At 32.8% G+C, this 18,551-nt stretch overlaps 1 protein-coding gene across 5 annotated transcripts in view; it reads left to right on the top strand.

Annotated features, from left to right (window-relative positions):
* Positions 1 to 17,702, top strand: part of RALGAPA1 (Ral GTPase activating protein catalytic subunit alpha 1) — a 314,150-nt gene extending 296,448 nt beyond the window's left edge. For 3 of the 5 annotated variants that reach the window (XM_044664768.1, XM_044664766.1, XM_044664765.1), the window contains 2 exons: positions 4,693 to 4,817; positions 16,383 to 17,702. In XM_044664768.1, coding sequence (XP_044520703.1) covers positions 4,693 to 4,817; positions 16,383 to 16,531 — 274 coding nt within the window. In that variant the 3' untranslated portion in view covers positions 16,532 to 17,702. Of the gene's footprint in view, positions 1 to 4,692; positions 4,818 to 11,156; positions 11,160 to 16,382 lie in introns of all 5 variants that reach the window. The other 2 variants (XM_044664769.1, XM_044664767.1) reach the window with 1 other exon arrangement.
* Positions 17,703 to 18,551: the final 849 nt, after the last annotated feature.

Below are 18,551 nucleotides of genomic sequence, written 5' to 3'. Positions count from 1 at the left end.
AAAATAAGAGCTATATTTTTCCACCTGTAGCCAGTTTTTAAAAAAAGCCATTGCATTGGTTCCCTGTGTTAAATTTATAGGATAACCTGAACAAAAATAACATAGAATGGGCAGTCACAGAACAAATTGTGTTCTGCATCATTGGAAGGAATACCTATATATGAGTGTGACCACAGATTCATGGCAATATTTGAGCAAGATAATGTCATTTTGATATAACAAGAAGAGCACTAAACAAGGTAGTTAAGTTGTTTTCTTGGCAAAGATACTGTGGTGGTTTGCCATTGCTTTCTTCATTGGAATAAGGCATAATAGTTTAAGTGACTTGCCCAGAGTCACACAGCTAATTAAGTGTCTGAGACTGGATTTGAACTCAGGTCTTCCTGAGTCCTGGTTTAACTCTATCCACCTAGATGCTTTATATGTCTTAGGATGAAAATGGCTATCCAGTCTGTACAGCTAGTATTTGAAAATATTTGAACCAAAGGCCAAAAAATATCATTTTTAGCACAGATGTAACTTGCATCATTTTCTTTGTTTTTAACAGCTCTACGAAATAAATAGAAGTAGAAGGCATTAACCAACCCTATTTTAGCATATGAGTAAAGAGTGGTACAGAAAAATCATACCAAGACTTAAATAAAGCTTAACTCCAGTTTCTTCGCTGCCAGAGCAGAATTGTTTACATAAGGATAGTGCAGTAAATAATTACATTAAAAAATAGAATCAAAGTGTTGAAGTAATAATGTTTCTAATCCTAAATTGATTCTTGCAAAATGCAGGTCAGGTTAAAATTGCCGTAGCTTTGTGCTATTATAGAAGATGTTTGCTCCCCTTATTTTTAGAATAGTAATACCCCTTTCTACTTTTCTGCTTTTGCTGAAAGTAGAACTGGGGTGGATTAGTGGATAATTGCGTTGCTGTGATTGTAGCACCTGTGTTATTTCTTTTGATTGGCTAGTTCAATATTAAGGATTTCCACCAGCTAAAAGTCTTTACCTTCTTACCCAGTGTTTTGTTATTATCTATTTTTGTCATGAGTTGCTTTTGACTTAAAACAAAAGCATTCCCAGAAAAGATGTTTATAATTTACAACTTTGAACATTTTCTTAAATTTCTATCTATTGGTTTTCCTTTTACCTTCTTATCAACTTAGCCCTTTCACTTCTTTACTATTCAATGTCAGTGGCAACATCTACTCACAGTAGGAGTACAGCTTGAGTTTCCCTGTTGTTGTTAGCCATTGAGCTTGTGTGTACCATTCAATTTATAGGTACTAATAACTCTTCCCTAGAGAGAAGCCTTTCTAAATAAATGTCTAAATGATGTAGGAATTAACTGCTTCAGATTATGATTACAATTACAAATGCTAACCATTTCGGTTTTTACCATCATCTTAACACAAAAAGTGACTTGCTTGTGGGATCAGAAGTTTGCTTTATAGTGTCTAAAAATACATCCCTTTAACAAGTAGTATTCATTAGGTAAAAGGGAAAAAAATATAAAGTGGGTATTTTCTATCCAACCTTAAGAAACCCTAATCCATGTATAATTTAACTTTGAAGGTTTTCTTGAACTAGATACTTAAAATACTTACAAAACTAAAAACTTTTCCATGGATATGAGTTCAATTCAATAATCATTTCAGTTGACAATTAGGGATAAGATGTGTGTAAATGCAAGTTATCATAATAATGTTTGTTATTGTTATTAGGATGAGGATAGAGATTAGACCTATGATGTTTTTAATAATAAGGAACCTCCCAAATTGGAAACTTTCTATCAATGCAGATCAGCATCCTCTCCACAACTTTTAGTCTTAGAGAGTTACTTGGAGCACTAAAAAGTTAAATCACTTTGCCAGAGTTGCATGTTCAGCATGTACCTGAGGCAGAATTTCAACTCCTGTCTTCTTGACTCTGAGACTGGCTCCCTTGTTCACATTATCATACCACCTCTCAAATCGACAATTTGTTTTAAAATTATCTTTCAAAAATTGACCCATATATGATGAGTGCTCCATAATTGATTTTATTTTCGGTGGTTAAGACTTGGCAGCATTCATGCTATAACTGAACTTTTTTTTGTGATGTTAAAGTACATTTTACCCCAACCAAAAAGAATTTGTCTATTATTTTGTACAGAAAAAAATTAGTTTAAACTGTTTTCTGTTTTCCCTGTTTTAAGTCCAACTTCGACATTTCTTTAAGCTTTCCACAGGTCTTCTCCCTTTGTGTCATAAAAACATGTATTACCTTCCATCTGCCATACTTGATTATTCCTTTTCTTGTTGTGATAGGTTTTACATTTGGGGGTATGCTTGCTTCAGATGTATCGAGGCTTTATTTAGTTCTGCTTAATTTGTGTACAAGCTTTAAATATAATAAGATAAACTAAAAGGTTTCATTTATAGCCTTCAGAAAGTAGAGCATTTTAAAAGCAGGTAGGTGTCTCCACCCTACTTTTCATGAAGCATTTTACCCATTCAGGCAGACTTTTAAAAACAGCTTGTTTTGATAGCAGACTGTTCTCCTGTGGGCCTTCAGCCTTTGCTTCCTGGCAGCACCTTTGGTGCGAAAAGAGAGTGATCAATTGGGAGACTATCAGTGCCAGCATGCATAGAGTGATAAGTTAACACACCACTGGGAATTTCTAGGGCCCACCAAGATACTTCACTTCTAATGTGCTAACAAGCTCATTTTTCTACCTCTTGCCTCTTCAGTTATTTTTTTTCTCAGAAGAGCTTAGAAGTTGAGTGCATCAGGCATAATGAAAAGCTCTGTAGGAGGGAGAAGCAATAACCCCATTTTTCCCTTTTCAGCCAAATAGAAAATTAGTTTCTGGTAATACACAAAGGCCAGTATTTTTTGTATAAGGGGCACTGCTGTGAATCAAAGGACTCTATTAACTGCAGAAAATTCAGCAGCTGTGAATCTCCCCCAATGAAAAAAGTACTTTCCAACAAGTTGTGAGATATGTGGTATTATTTAGATTGAACCATCAGTTTCATCTTCTTCCATTTATAACCATATACTCTTAAACTGTCATATTCTTTTCCTATGTTGATTTAATTCTATAATCAAATCATAAAATCATTATTGTTAAGCATTTTATACTATACTTTGTCTCATCATTACTACTACTACTACTAATACTAATACTGTCACTACTGTTACAAGAATCATTGCAAAAATGGAATTCTCTTAAAGTTCCATTATCCCAGTAATCAGAATTCAAAATAATAGAAATCCTACTTAGTTTAGTATTTGCTTTATGAGATAACATGGTATATTATACAAGTTTCACTTTACTCTTTTCTCACTTGAAGGATAAAAGACATATCAAGACTTCTTAAAGGTCCATTGCAAGATGAATTTTTGATCTTGTATTTACCTTTTATCTTTTCTTTTTTGAAATTAATAACCTCCTCAAATAGGTAACATAGTTTTCCATTGAGTTCCTAATTCTGTTTCAGGATTAACATTTTTACTCTTAGTCATTACTAGAAGTAGCATGATCACCAAAATTTAAAATATATAAATTGGTAATTAGCAGGGAAAGAAAATACTAAAATACATAAATTTTTGTTGAAAAAATTCACTGTGACAGACCAGTAGGAGCATTTTTATTATCCTTTTTGCTTATTTAAATGTCTTCTATAAGGCCTGCCTCTGTACACATAGTACAGCAGGACAACTTTTAAGAGTTGTAGGAAAAAGGTTAACAGATTTCTCAGTTCAGGAACTATACGACATGAAATCAGCGTGCTAGTTTTTCCTGATAATTGTATGGTACTGCCTGCTGTTCTACATTTTGACAGCCATTTCCATAGTTGCTTTGATGAACAACAGAAATATTCTCTCCCTTTCTTGCCCTTTCTGTGCTAACAGCACAATCAGGCCTGCTGAAATAGAAAACCTGGAGTGGATCGTTCAGAAGCAACACTTCAAGATACTGGTCTCTTGTCAATAATATCAGGGAGGTGAATGTAGTGAAAAGGAAGTATGGTATTTTTCTGTCAGTTCCAGTGCCCTGCAGATATTTTGTTAGCAGTGTTTAGGGATCCTGGATATTCTGCAGATATTCCTGCTTGTCTCAGTGTGACTAGGTATTTTTTCCTGACATAAAGATTTAGCTTTAAATTTATCTTAACTGTTTGTAGTTGTTTAGAGATTATAACAGTAGTAATGTTTTCATTCAAGATGTGAAAAGTTGTTGAGGGAGAAAAACACATTTTTAAGCATGCAATAAATGTTTCACAGTAAGTCTTTACAAGCAAAAGTTAAACTTTTTGGACACACTATTTCAAGAAGTATTATAACCTAATGTGATACATTTCAGACTAATTAAAAAATGTAGGTAAATTCACTTTGATCTGAAATCATTTTAATTCTTGTCAAATATATATTTTGATAGCATTATATTATTTAAAAATAGATATATGCCTCCCCATTTATGTTACTGTGCTGAAGAGTAGCCTTTGGTTAAAAACTACATTTTTAATCCACAAAAAAGCTATAATTTTGATGTCTTCTCTATAATAAGCGTCTTCTTGAGATGTATGGAATAGACTTAGCCATGAATTGACTTTTTCTTTCTTAGAAGAAACGTTAGCATTAACAGTTGTCTTCATGGGCATGATCTATATAAATGAGCTGCACTTAAGTTCATCCTTAACTTTGGGAAAAATAGTTATGAAGAGAGAGCACGCTATCTGCAGTCAATTGTCCAGCACCACCTAGAGCCAACCACATTTGAGGATTTTGCTGCACAAGTTTTCTCTCCTGCTCCCTATCATCACTCAGCATCTGATGCAGGTAAGAATTCTAGAAATGAGTCCTCTCTTAGAATTTGCTGGAATTTTAAATGCAGTACCCTTTTTCTAAAACCCTAAAGGTAATTGAAAACCTTATCTTGTCTGAAATAAATTACAATCACCAAAATACCATTAGTAACATGTATCATAAGCCTAAGAATTTGAATACCTTAAAACCAAAAATGAATGGCTAGAGGGTAAGTTAGAAACACTGTTGTTCATTTAATATTTCATTAATAAAGCAGAAAAGCTTTGTGATAGGTCCAAGTATCTAAAATTATTTTATAATGCAGCTGCTTTAAACAGTTCACCAGTCTTTATAGAAGTCCAAGCACCAATACTTAATGTTGAGCTAATAAAGAAACAGTGGTATTTTATGAAGTCATTAAGATTCCTTTAAAATAAACATAATTTGAACATGTAATCTCATAGAATTTATGAAGGGACAAATTTTGTAGTTCAAAAAAATTCAGATATTATTTATTCTACATATTTTTAAGTAAATAAAGCTTAAAACTGGCCTCAACTTGGAAATATTCAATTTAAGGGGGAGGATTAATGTTAAAATATAAGGAGGGTACTGCACTTTCCACAATTAACTGTTTTTAAAGAAATCAATGTAAAAACATATAACTCATCAAACAGGCCACATCCTGTTCTGATAATACTTTGTACTCCTTATGATTGTTTCATTTATTTTATTTTCCCTCTTTAGATCATTAAATATCAGTTCTGTTTGTCTAAAGGTAAGACAGTGTCCCAAACTCACCCTCTATTCTTTTACTCTTTTTTTTTTCATAAACTAGAGTACTAAGCTATATAACTCAGGAATTTACAAATCTAATGCTTCCCCGGTTCCACACTAAACATTTCAGAAGTTTTTACTAAATTTTTTCCAAAGTTAGTTTTTTACTAACCCCAGGTCTGCATGAAAACTAACACTGGTTCTGGGAAAAAGATAACTAATGATAAAGGCTTTGTTTGAAATTATTAAATTTCTTTGGTGAAATTATCATGTTGACCTTTTTGTTTCTCAGCGTGAACGAGTAATCCAAATAGATGGCATTGGTGTACACGTCTTTACATCATTAGTTGCTATACTACAGTGGCATCCAAAAGGAACAGTAGAAGAAGAACAAAAAATTGAAATTCCTCACTTCATAAACTTTGTTTTCTAGGTATCAGCTAAGATGATCTGATCCATCTTATTTCTAAGGAGGGAAATATCATTTGCTAATGGATTTATAAAAATAATTGGATTAGGATTTAGCAAATATAATTAGATTTATACAAAACGGTCATTCAAAAGAAATCTGAGGGAAAATATATAGCATTTTAAATTAATGGGCAAAATCTAAAGAAAATGAGAATGAGATGGAAATAAAGCATCTTTTATCTAAGAAGAAATAGAAAGACTGAGATTAATTTTGAGCAGAAAATTCCTGGCTACTTGATTGCTTAGTGACAAAGAATGAAATAATCAGAGGTTAAATATCAAACTTTTATTTAAAATAGATGATAGTTTTTGGCATGTCAAATATTTAACCCACAAATTTTACCACAATTTAATGAGACTGGGTTTATTAAAGTATTCATTAAGGTACAAAAATAGACAACATGAGAAGTAATTCATTTTAAAAGACACTTGGAAAATAGAACTACAAATTGTTTAATGAAACAAAAAAAAACACTTCATAGGTGAAAAGGCATTTTTCATATAAATATTAACGTTGCCAAAAATATTTTCACATAAAATATTGGATGTTTTATGCCAAATAAATTTATTCTAGAAACATTTGGTTAAAGCAATTCTCAAACATAATGAAATGAAAATAAAGTGAATTACTACTACATGGCCCAAAAAAAAAAAAAAAAAGATAAAAGATCTGTGTTCTCTTGGATTTTTTTCTTTTTTTTTCTCTCTCTCATTTAGAATTGTCCTTCTTACATGTAACTACTATGTAAGCCATAAGGAATAACACAAGAGAAGAAGGATATACATAATAAAAATAAAGCCAAAATAATGGTACCTACCAGGCTACAGATTTCAAAACAATGGATTAGCTAAAGTATTATGATTTAGGGTTTTGTCTCAAAATTTATTGAGTGTAGCTTAAGATGCATCTTAAGAATACCATATTTATTCAAAATAAAATGTTTAGCTTCTATTATAACTAAGCTATCAAAAGTTAAATTCATCCCAATAATATAATGAGATACTTTTCTTTGTTGATGATACCATGTACTTTATACTAGTTTTTAAACATTTAAAAAGAGTCATTTTACACATTTAAACTCAATTCAGTATTTTTTGCCTAATTTCTCAAAATGAGTTGTCTAATCAATAAGCTGATATTTAAGAGAAATTATTTTTACCCCTAAAATCTTTGAGAAGCTAATGTAATGATCTTTTGGTCTTCCCGTAACTAAGTTAAAGCATTATCAGATTGCTTCTCATCCTTTATTTTTTAAAACATTCACCTTTGTTATCTGACATTTGAATGGAAAATCTCAAAACCTTTAGTATTTCTTTCTAAAGAATCCACTAGAACATTTATGTCAAAATAACCAATTTATATACCAAATTTCTATGTTAAGACTTCAATTTTGATAAAGTTTGATATGCCATTACAGTAATTACAGTTCATATTATTTGAGATAAAACATCCTGATTTTATAATTAAATTCATTTATATATATAATAGTGAAATGAAATAAATTATATTCAAAATTTTCAAGTTTTAAATTTTATTGAAACATGATTTGCATTTTGCTTAAATATTTTGATCATATGCTGGTAGATTTGAGGGAAAACTCAAACTTGAGGTTGTGATATAAGAACACTATATGACTGATATAACAATTAATTTTATAATTTGGAAATTTATTTACTCTGCCTTCAGGTCAGTTTAGGTCAGGGGTTTTTAGCTTTTTTGTGTGTTCTGGTCCCCTTTGACAGTCTAGCCTGTGTTCTCATAGAGGCTACAAAAAAAATCAAATAAAATAAAGCTGTGATTTTTTTCCCCATTCCAATTCACAGACTCCCTGAAATCTATCCACAGACCCCTGTGAATCCCAGGATAAGAACTCCTGGTTTAGGTTGATAAGCTGTGAATATAAAAAATATTTCTAGTATCACAGAATTTCAGAGTTGGAGGGACTTCAGATATACAAAAGGAATTCCCACTATGACATATCCTGCTTTTGATTGAAGCAGCTCATTGCACTTAAGATCATCTCTAATTATTGGAAAGTTTTTTTCCTGACATAAAGCCTATATTTGCTTCTTTTTAACTTCCACTCCTGGTTCTGCCCTGAAACAAAAGGAAATAAAGTTAACCCCCCCTTCCCCATGTTCCTTCAGATACTTGAACAGAGCTAACATGTTCCTGGTGAGTCTTCTTTTCTCCAGACTAAACATGCCTTGTCTAATCCTCAGATGCTTCAGGAACCCTTCAATACCAAGGAAACTCTCCAATTTACCAATGTCCTTCTTATATATTGGTACCAGGAACTAACACAATATTCTAGATGAATTTTGCTAAGACCAAAATCCTTTAAAACTATCACCTCCCTCATCCTCAATGTCCCTCAATGCAGCTCAAGATCACATTAGATTTTTTTGACTGCCATATGGTATTGCTGGCTCATATTAAACTTGCAAGTGGTTTTGTTTTGCTTTGTTCTTAAATAGTTGGGGTTTTTTCAGTTCAGATCCTTTTCAGAGAAACTTGTTTATCTTTGCCTCCCCGTCTTACATTTGTGATAGTAATTTTTTTTTGCACCTGAATGCAAGAATTTAAACTGATCCCTGTTGAATTGATTCATCTCAGTAGAATCTACCCAATGCTCTTACTTGGGTCCTTACTCTGTTACCTGTCTTATCCCTTCAAGCTCTGTGTTGTCCACAAATTTAAGGAGCATACTATATATTATGTATATGCTGTATTGTATATACTGTCTTTAATCCAAGTCTTTTATAAAAGGTGTGAAACGGCAAAGGAGCAAGGACATATCTGAGGAAATCCTGCCAAATAATCATTGACTTTTTGAGTCCATGTGTCAAACTATTTCTCATTATCTGTTAATTAGTATTATCATCTAATTCATATCTCTCCATCTTTACCAGAATAATATGAGATATTTTATCAAAAAGTGTTGCTAAAATCTTTACAAATTACATTTACAGCATTCCCCTCAACAACTACTTTAATGATCCTGTCAGAGAGAGAGAGATTGAGATTATTCTGGCATGACCTGTTCTAGATGGAGCCATGCTGGAAATCATCACTTCCCTTTCTAGATTTTGGGCAACTTTAATGCTCTTTTCTAGCTTTTTTCAAAATATCAAAATCAAAAACAGGCCTCTTGTTTACAGGCTCTGTTTTCTTCCCTTTTTTGAAAATTGGGACATTTATCCTTTTCCAATCTAAATTTGGTACCTTTACCATTTTCTGTAATCTTTGAAGTATCATGAAAAGAGTCCCCAAAATCATTTCTGCCAGTTCTTTCGGGACTAGAAGATTTAGTCCATCTCAGCTAGGGATCTTCTTTTCATCAGGGGCAATTAAGATGCTCTTATTTATCTTAAGTATCAACTCCCTGTTTGCCATTTTTGTGCTATCATTGCATGTGTAAAAATCATTCTTCTTTGCAACAAAGGGGGGGGGGAAGACTAATTAAGAGTTGAACAGCTTTCCCTTTTTTCTGTTGTCTATTACCATCCCTTCTCCCCAACTCCTATCTCTTTTGTCATCTTTCTCCTTCCAATATAATATAAAAAAAACACCCTTTTTTATTGTCTTCAACCTGAGATCAGACTGAAAGAGACAGACCAGAGGCAGAGAGATCTTCTGTTACCTGGCTTTCCATCTTTTAAATATTTCTGATTAAAATCTAGGTTGGCAAATTTCATTAAAAATGTTTCCTTTGTGCTGTCAAAATTTTATTCTTGAGCATCTCTCATCCCTCCTGGGCTGACTTCCCCTAATTCCACTAAAACATGGGATCCTACCTATTCATATTCATACCTAAAAATTTTTCACAGCATAAATTCACCTTAATACTTGATTTATGGTTTTGTAAACAAAGAGAAGAAATGAACTTAAAAAAAATTTTAAATTACTGGTTGGTATAAATAATAAAATGAATAGTACAAAATATCTTTGTTAAGATTTTCCTCAGATTTCCATAAATATACAAAAGCAATGTCATCAAGTTCATTAACTGATATTTTATATATACATAGTTCCAGAATATGAAGGTAGACTTCATTCTGGCAAACAGCCAACACTTTGAAACCACAGATAATTATTGAGATTTCATTTTCTATCCACTATTTAACCTTAGGAGAAATTTTTTCTTAACTATTATGATTTCTAAATGGTACCCAAGTGAGCCATACAAAATTCCAGTTCCAGTTTTAGAAACACCAATGGTTTGCTGTTTTCAAAGCTGAAGCAACATACTGAAACATTTATATAGAAGCAGCCCTTTTAAAGGTGTCTAAATGAAAGAGAGATTTTCAAAACAGAATCTTCTAATCCATGCCATATTAGTGAAATTTAGAAACACCAACAAAAGTACTGTTCAGCTAAGCAAATGAAGTTTTAATCATTTTTCCCAAGAGCAACTATATCATTACAGCTTATACCTAAAAGTCATTTTATGTGCTGCATTAATTTATTTCATTATTTAAATTAAAATTTGAGGCAACAGGATTGTTCATATTGACATCAGCTTCATTATTTTTCCCTCACTGTTTCAGCTAACATATGACTGTTTGCTTACCATTGTCATGAATGCATGGGATCATACTAAAAAGACATGACTAAAAAAAGACAGAAGTTAGTATTTTGTAAACTAAGAGACTGACCTCTCAATTAGATGTAATATTTTTAAAATATAAAACTTTCATTTGGAGTTAATAATTGCCCATCTCTAAAGCTTTAAAGATTTTCAGGTTCCTATAATAAGAACATTATAAAGTACTGCTCAAGTTACAGCTGTATTACAATTTATATACTATCAAAATTATTAATCCATACAAAATAACCTTGTATTGGGCTTTAGCTGTAACCTCAGATTTGCCATTCTCTCTCAAAATCTGATCTTTCCCCATAATCATATGATAAATCCCCTTTCATGATAATCAGGTTCAATAAAATAATCATAAACTGATTCTTACACCAAAAATTTTGACTCAATGGACCATCAAAACAGTCAATCCATCATTAAGTAGTATGGCTTTAACCTTAGACAGTTTTTCTGACTTGGTATAAATTGTAATATGTAAAAATCTACTACTCTTGAATTCACTTTAAATGATTCAAGACATAAGTTGGTTTGAACTCATTAAAAGAAAATAATTTTTAAAAAACAGTATATGGAAATGCCAGTGGGAAAATATTCCCTTTCATTGCCTAAGCTCATATTTCTATAATTTTACACAACAGCCAAATGTATTCTAGCTTTGTTTTTACTTTTTTTGGTGTCCTCAGCCCCCAGTATAGTGTCTAGCAAATAATACCCACCTAATAAAATGTTAATTGACTAAGAAATGTTTGTTAACTGGCTGGACACTGTGGTTATTGGCTAAAGTTTCTGGGACAATCATTATTTGCTCAATTTCTATATTTTTTTCTACAAAATGTTTCTATTTGTTTAAATATTTTCAGCCATTCTTTAAAAGTTAACTTCTGAAGATACTCCTTATTTACAAGTCAGAGAACTCCAAGAATGATACTGAAAATTTGGGGGCTTTAAGGTTACCAAAGATTCTCAAATTCTTACATTTCATTTTGTGAACATCTAAAATGAAAGTTTGATTTGAAGTGAAAAAAGTTTATTTACCTGCTTATTTTTCAGTACTGCATTAATTTTAATGATCTATTACTCTTTTCTTTATCCATATCCAATGGTTTTTCCATGCTATCTTAACCAGTTATTGGAATAAGGAGTCTTGATAACTTATCATTGTTAAATGCTCTATTAGATCTACTATACATCTCAAAGGAACTATGTTTTGGTGTCTCTTCCCCTAAGATCAACCTGTGCTTTTGTCTTTGATCCCATCTTCCTGGGAAGCTTGCCCCCCCACAAGTCATTCTCCCTATCTAATGGCACCTTCCTGTATACTTTAAAAAAAACCTTCACTTGACTATTCCCTTTCATAAAGAATCCTAATACAAGTTGTCTACACCGTTTCCCACATTCTCTGTTCTCACCCCTTGCAATCTGATTTCCAACCTTATAATTCAACTAAGACTTCTCTCTACAAAGTTACAAATGTTTTTTTATTTACTAAATACAATAACCATTTCTGTCTTTCTACTTCTTGGCCTTTTTTCACTTTTTGACACTTCTCCAGGATACTCTCTTTTCTCTAAGTTCATGGCACTGATCTCTTAGCTACTTCTTAGTCTTCTTTGTAGGATTACCTCTATCTGTGTCTTCTGTTATCTCTTTATGACTCTTTTGATGATATCATCAGCTCATACGAGTTCAACTATCATATCATATCACCCTAATTTAAGCCTTCAACACCTAAACTAAAAATAATATTAGTGTTTATATAGCATTTTAAATTTGTTTTAAAAAAACAAACCTTTGTTTTATCTCATTTGATCCTCACAACAAGCCTGTGAGATAGGATTGTTGTCTTCATTTTACAGTCAAGAAAACTAGGTCTTTGCAGTGACTTTGCAAGTCACTTGTCCTGATCTCACAACTGGTAAATTCTTGATCAAGATTTGAACCGTGAATGGCAGCTAGGTGGCTCAGTGAATAGAAAGCCAGGCCTGGAATCAGGAGAACCTGAGTGTTCAAATCTTGTCTCAGACACTTCTTAGCTGTGTGACACTGGTCAAGTCACTTAATCCTAATTGTCTAGCCCTTACTTTTGCCTTGGAATTGATATTTACTACTGATTCTAAGACAGAAAATAAGAGTTTTAAAAAGAGAGAGTTTTGAACTGTGGTCTTCCTTGACTCCAAATCCAACACCATCTGGTGTGGCAACCTAGCCACAGTATTAATTTGCCTCCTCAACACAAGCTTTTCCCTCTCTCTAATTTCATGTACTTGCCAAAATGAAATTCTTAAAGCTCAGATCTGATGATGCATGTCACTCAAAAAGTTTGGGGATTCTATGCATATTCCTTTTCTTCAAATCCAAAGCCCTTCACAGTCATCCTTCAACTTACTTTTTTTTTTTTTTTGGATTATAGTACATTAGCCTACATCACATATATTCCAACCAAACAACTCCTTGCTGTTCAATGTATGACACATTTCATCTCCCATCTTCACAACCCTGTCCTCCATGACTGTACCTCAAGTACCACCTCTGCCCTGATTGACCTCTGCCTTAATTATTGGTACCCTCTGCACTGGAAACAATTTTATATATGCTTTTCTCTGTACATGCTGTTCCTGTCCCCTAACCAAATGAAAGAACCTCAAAAGCAAAGTCTGTTTGGTTTTGCCTCTGTAGCCCACAAGGCCAAGGCTTGGAATGTATCAGATAGATATTTTGTCAACTGAATCCTTGAATGATAAAAATCTTAGAGTTATTTATTAGAATTTTTAGAGATAAAATATTTTCCCCAATTCATTTCAGTTTAATTCAACAGACCTTTATTAAGTGCCCATTTTGTGCAAGAAACTGTTCTGGGTTCTAGAAATGTTCATACACAGTGAATTAACCTGCTTTTTTCATCTGATGAAAAAAAAAATTTTCCAAGTTCCTTCTCTTATTTGTTCAATTCCAAAGTTCACTTATTTTCACTTTTTTGTGTTCAAGAACCTTAAATCTAATTAGCTTGAGTCTTCCTTCTGAATTTGTAATATTAACAATCTTCAGTGGGTATAGTCACACCAAAACATCTGTAGTTCTGAAGCTGGACATGTCTAGAGACCAATAAAATAAATCACATCATGCTTTAAAAAAACAGCCATAGTTATTAATTTATTCTTTCAATGAGTGCAGATCATTACTGCCATATTGATTGTGACTTATTTGTAATGATGGTGTTAACAAGTAACAGCAAACCACATGGATTTTTTTAGGGGAAAGGAAGGGCTGGGGTTGATTAGCTCCATGTAGAGACAGTCTATGTCCAAAGATATGATGTCACTCTCATTTTAGGAACTCAAACTTTTTGTAGTTTGTGTTCTCCTATAACACAGTAAAATTAAATAGATTAATATTATTTACCTCTCACCCTATAAAAGTCATGTCTTGTCAGAAATGGAATTTTATTGTCATTTCTTTTGCAAATTATTTATTTTGAGTTTAAATTTAATGCATATCATCCTAGCAGATCATAAGTTGCTTGGGGATATGTACATTCAAGTGTCATATGCTCAAAGTAATGACAACCAAATAACAAGAACCTTGATTCAGTCCTCAGTGAATTTGGTGGGGTTTCCATGAGGAGAGATTTTTATTTTTGTTGAGTTTTATACAGTTTGAAAGCTCTCATAATAAAGTGATCAAGATAGTATGCCATGAGTTCAGGGGAAGCATTAGAAGTCCAGTGGTTTTGGTACTATTTTATAGACTTCTTTTTTCTTCTTCTTTTCTGTCTTCCTGTGTAACTGTTAGTTGGTAAGTACAATATGTTGGATTTACAAAACAGCTCTAACTGTGAACCATTCATCACCCTAACCATGCCCATGTAATATAAACAAAATCCGATTACTCTCTTCTCTGTTCCTCAGTTAACACCTGTCAAACCCTGCAGTGTGTCTTATATCTATTATATCTATCTTCTCTCCTGTTTCCTCACTTCTCTCTACTTTTTCATCATTTCTTCATTAACAACAAAGAAAGAAATGCAGTGATAGTTCTCTTCCTCCCCAAACCTCTACTAGAAAGCATTGGCCATCTCAAGGTAAAAAAGCCAGAGGAAGCTCCCTCATTCTTCCTAAGAATGGTATGCTCTACCAGACAAGCATGGGCTCCCATCTTCCCTCTGCCTTCTGTCTGCAATGCTTTTCTGAAGGGGGCCAGTGATTCGTGGGTTCTAATGGTTGAGCCAAGTTAGATAATAAGGGGGGAATGAAACATTTCCTTATATTTTAAGATATAGTGGAGGTCATTCTAATCATTATAAATCCTAGTTAAGAAAGAATGGATTTTGCTTGAACGATAACTATTTTCTTAAAGAAATGCACATTTCTTCAATACAATTATATTTGACCTTGTAAGTACTCTAGGCACTTTGACTTGTGCTGAAAATTTACTAAATGCACTTAAGTTGACCAGCATGTCAACAAGACCTACATCCCTATGAAAATTTCCACTTTGCCTTATAATTTCAGTTTTGCAAATGAATAAAGGCAAAAGTAAATTGAGATATCAATTATAACTAGGAAGCTTTAAGTAGCAAAAATGTGAAACTTCCATTTATTGTAATACCAAATTAGGAATCTATGTTCATTACTCAATTTACTATTTGCATAGGATTTAATATTTTAGTAATCAATTTAGTCAAAAATTTCCATGCTAGGCAATGTGGCACAATAGGATGCTATATTTGAAGTCAGAGAACCTGTTTCAAGTATTGGCTCTGCGGTTTAAATGTATGAGCTTAACCTTTCTGGGCCTCAGTTTCCTTATCTGTAAAATAAGGGGGTTGAACTAAATGATTTCTAAAGTCCCTTACAGCTCCAAATCTATGATCCTGTGATTATATATCCTGTGAACACTATTACTTCTAAGGAATGATGATGGAGAGTCTATAAACAAACATGCCTTAGAATCCATAGGCTATAAACTACTCTAGACCATTATTGTGTCACACTTGCAACATTTTCTTTGTTGTCTCTGCAAGTTTTTTATTGTATTTTTGTTTTTTGCTTTGTTCAGAAGAGATTTATGCTCTACGGAAACATTTAGATGAGAAGAGCTAACATTCTTAATAGCAAGGGGTTTAACCTCAATAGCTAAATAATTTTCATTTGTTTTCCCTTTTTTTGCATTTTCAGATCTGTTTCCACTGATTACCTTTATTTCTGTGGAAGAAGTGGAAATTTCAGATAAAAGAAATAGTACTGTTAATCTGTCCTAAATTACAGCATTCTTTGAAACAATTTTTCTATTTAGACAGATTTTGATTTTAGAATCTTTGACTCTCAGGTATTCACTTTGGTTCTTTCCATAAAGGAAATTATACCTTTAATGACTTTAGTTTGAACATCTAGCTTTTGTTACTGGGGACAATTTCAGAATCTTATACTTAAGCTGTGAATGCCTACACTCTGAAGCCTACTGTAAAGGAACTAGTCCTACTCACCTGCATCTTGAACCCTGCATGCTGATGGTGGCTATAGATCCTTTCCCTTCCTGTTTGCAAGGAAATTGCTTCCCATTGCTGCTTCTCAGGACACTGGTTAGTTCTCCCCTTGATTTGATGGGTTTTTCCAGCTGACATGTAGTAGAAGCCACCAAATCAGTGTGTTTACAATATTTACTAGGGCATTCTAGTGAATAAATATTGCTTGTTAGAAGAGTTGCTGGGGCATTGGTACTAACAGGTCTGTTTCTTACTGTCTCCCCACAGGTTCCTTCCCGGAGACTCTACCCAGCGAAACTCCAACAGCAACGCAGATGGATGGGACCGACTTAGCTTCTCCGATGTCCCCACGAACCAGCAAGAGCCGAATGTCTATGAAGCTGCGCCGCTCCTCAGGGTCGGCCAATAAATCCTAAGAAGACAAGCAACTCTGCGGCTTTTTTAAATGACAAACATTAGTCTTGAGCAGTTGAATTAGCACTGACAATGTTTTCCCCCCAAAATTTAGCCAGATGTATGTCTGCCATCACACATGTTCCTTCCTGTATACTTGTTTTAGAAAACAACACTTATATTTTATTTATCTCAGTATTTTAGCTTTGAGATTTCTGCAATTTTTAGTTACACTAAGCTTTCACTCTTGATACAGTTTACATACTATACCCTTTAACTTTCTTGATAATTATGTCTAAATTGTCGCTTTTAACTCCATGGTTAACACAGAACCAAAATGTAATTGGAGAAAATGATCTCACTGTTATTTATTATTCCCATTGTAACTTTCTTAGCAAGCTAAATATGTACAATTTTTTTAATGTACAATTTCAAATTTAAGCATTTGTAAAGTCCTAGCAAAAGGCACACAAGTCGTTAATGCACAGGATGTGTATAGATTATTTATGTTATGAGAATAAAATAATTACAATAAATTGTCTTTTAGTATTTTAGTTTCCACTTGAAATTTTTTTTAGTATTAGGTTTTCTTTCCCAAAACAGTGTCTCATTTCCTAGCTATGTGGATAATACATTGACAAATCAAAAAATGAGAAAAATCACTGTGCTGCACTCTGACTTAGGCTTGCCTTCCAATTATTTTTATAATTTTCCTTTTAAAATGGTATCACTGTTCAATACCATTCTGTTTTGAGATTGTGGCCCAGATCATCTGGCCACAGGATCTTGGTGGATCAATAGTTTTTTCTTATATATGGAAAAAGAAGTATTTTTCCAATGTAACTTCCTTACTCAAAATTATGTGTACTATTAAAGAAGATAAGGGAATATTATCCAGGAGTCTGACTTTAATCTATTGTTAAAATTGAACTTATAGGTGTGGATCAGTACACAATCCATTCCTCCAGAGGTATTTTCCTACAACAGATGAGCTGCTCATATTTTGTGTTGAGTGGCATCTCTCCTAAGGAAATATAGCATGGCATCAGTTCTAACTGCATGTGTAAATACATCATACAGGCAAATACAGAAATATAAATTATGTATGGTCATTCATCTAGTATCTACAGATTTGTAATTGTTAAAGAAAAGATAACATAATATTTAATAATACAATAAAAATTATTCTTACCACTTTCTGTTCTTGAGTGTTGATTGAGCTTTAGTGTCTTAATGCATTTTAGGTATCAAGTAGAGTTGAAAGATCTTATTTCTGTGATTAATAAACAGTAAAGCATGAACTTAGTTCTCATCTTAAAAAAGATTTGAATTCTTGTTACAAGGGGTGTACTTTGACCTTAGTTCACAAAAATAGATAGGCATACATTTCCTTATTGCCCTACAGTAACTTCTTATTCTATGCAATTTGAGTTATGCCAATAATCATCTCAGTTGTTTGATTCTAGTTTCTCAAATAAATTTTTGTTAATGCTCCTTTCATATGAGAGACTTTCTATAGGAAAGAGTGGGAGGTTTCATTTTTTAAGAAAATAATTCAAGTCCAGTGTCAAAGACATCTGATGGCTTCTTTTTCCAAGTAGACAGAAATGAAAATTGGAGACAAAAGCTCTTAGTTAGCTGTAGAATGTAGCTTTTTTTAGGTGCAATAGACCTGATGGAGTTCAAAAAGTTAAGATACAAGCTGGAACAATCTAGAAGGCTACCCTAAGGTAGCTAGTTATGGAAATAAGTCACTGTTCCATTTCTAATATGCTTCCCCCCCAAAAAAAATTTTTAACACTAGGAAGCTATGATAGAATAAAAATGCAAAAGGAATGAGAATTAATGAAATAACCACCTTGAAACAAACCATAAAAATGTTTAAGCCCCCAAGTTCTTTTTAAAGTGTTCAAATTAAGACCAAAATTGAACCCATCAATTTTTTTAAAAAAGGAAGGTGGAATTAAACAGCCAATATTTAATGAGAAAGAAGTGTTTACAAAGATACAGCATCTGTTCTCTTTTGGAATTTGAATTATTTAA

This window comes from Gracilinanus agilis, chromosome 2 (assembly GCF_016433145.1).
Source record: "Gracilinanus agilis isolate LMUSP501 chromosome 2, AgileGrace, whole genome shotgun sequence".
Taxonomy (NCBI): Eukaryota; Metazoa; Chordata; class Mammalia; order Didelphimorphia; family Didelphidae; genus Gracilinanus; species Gracilinanus agilis.
Note: the sequence above shows the minus strand (reverse complement) of the source record. Positions and strands in the feature narration are given on the sequence as shown.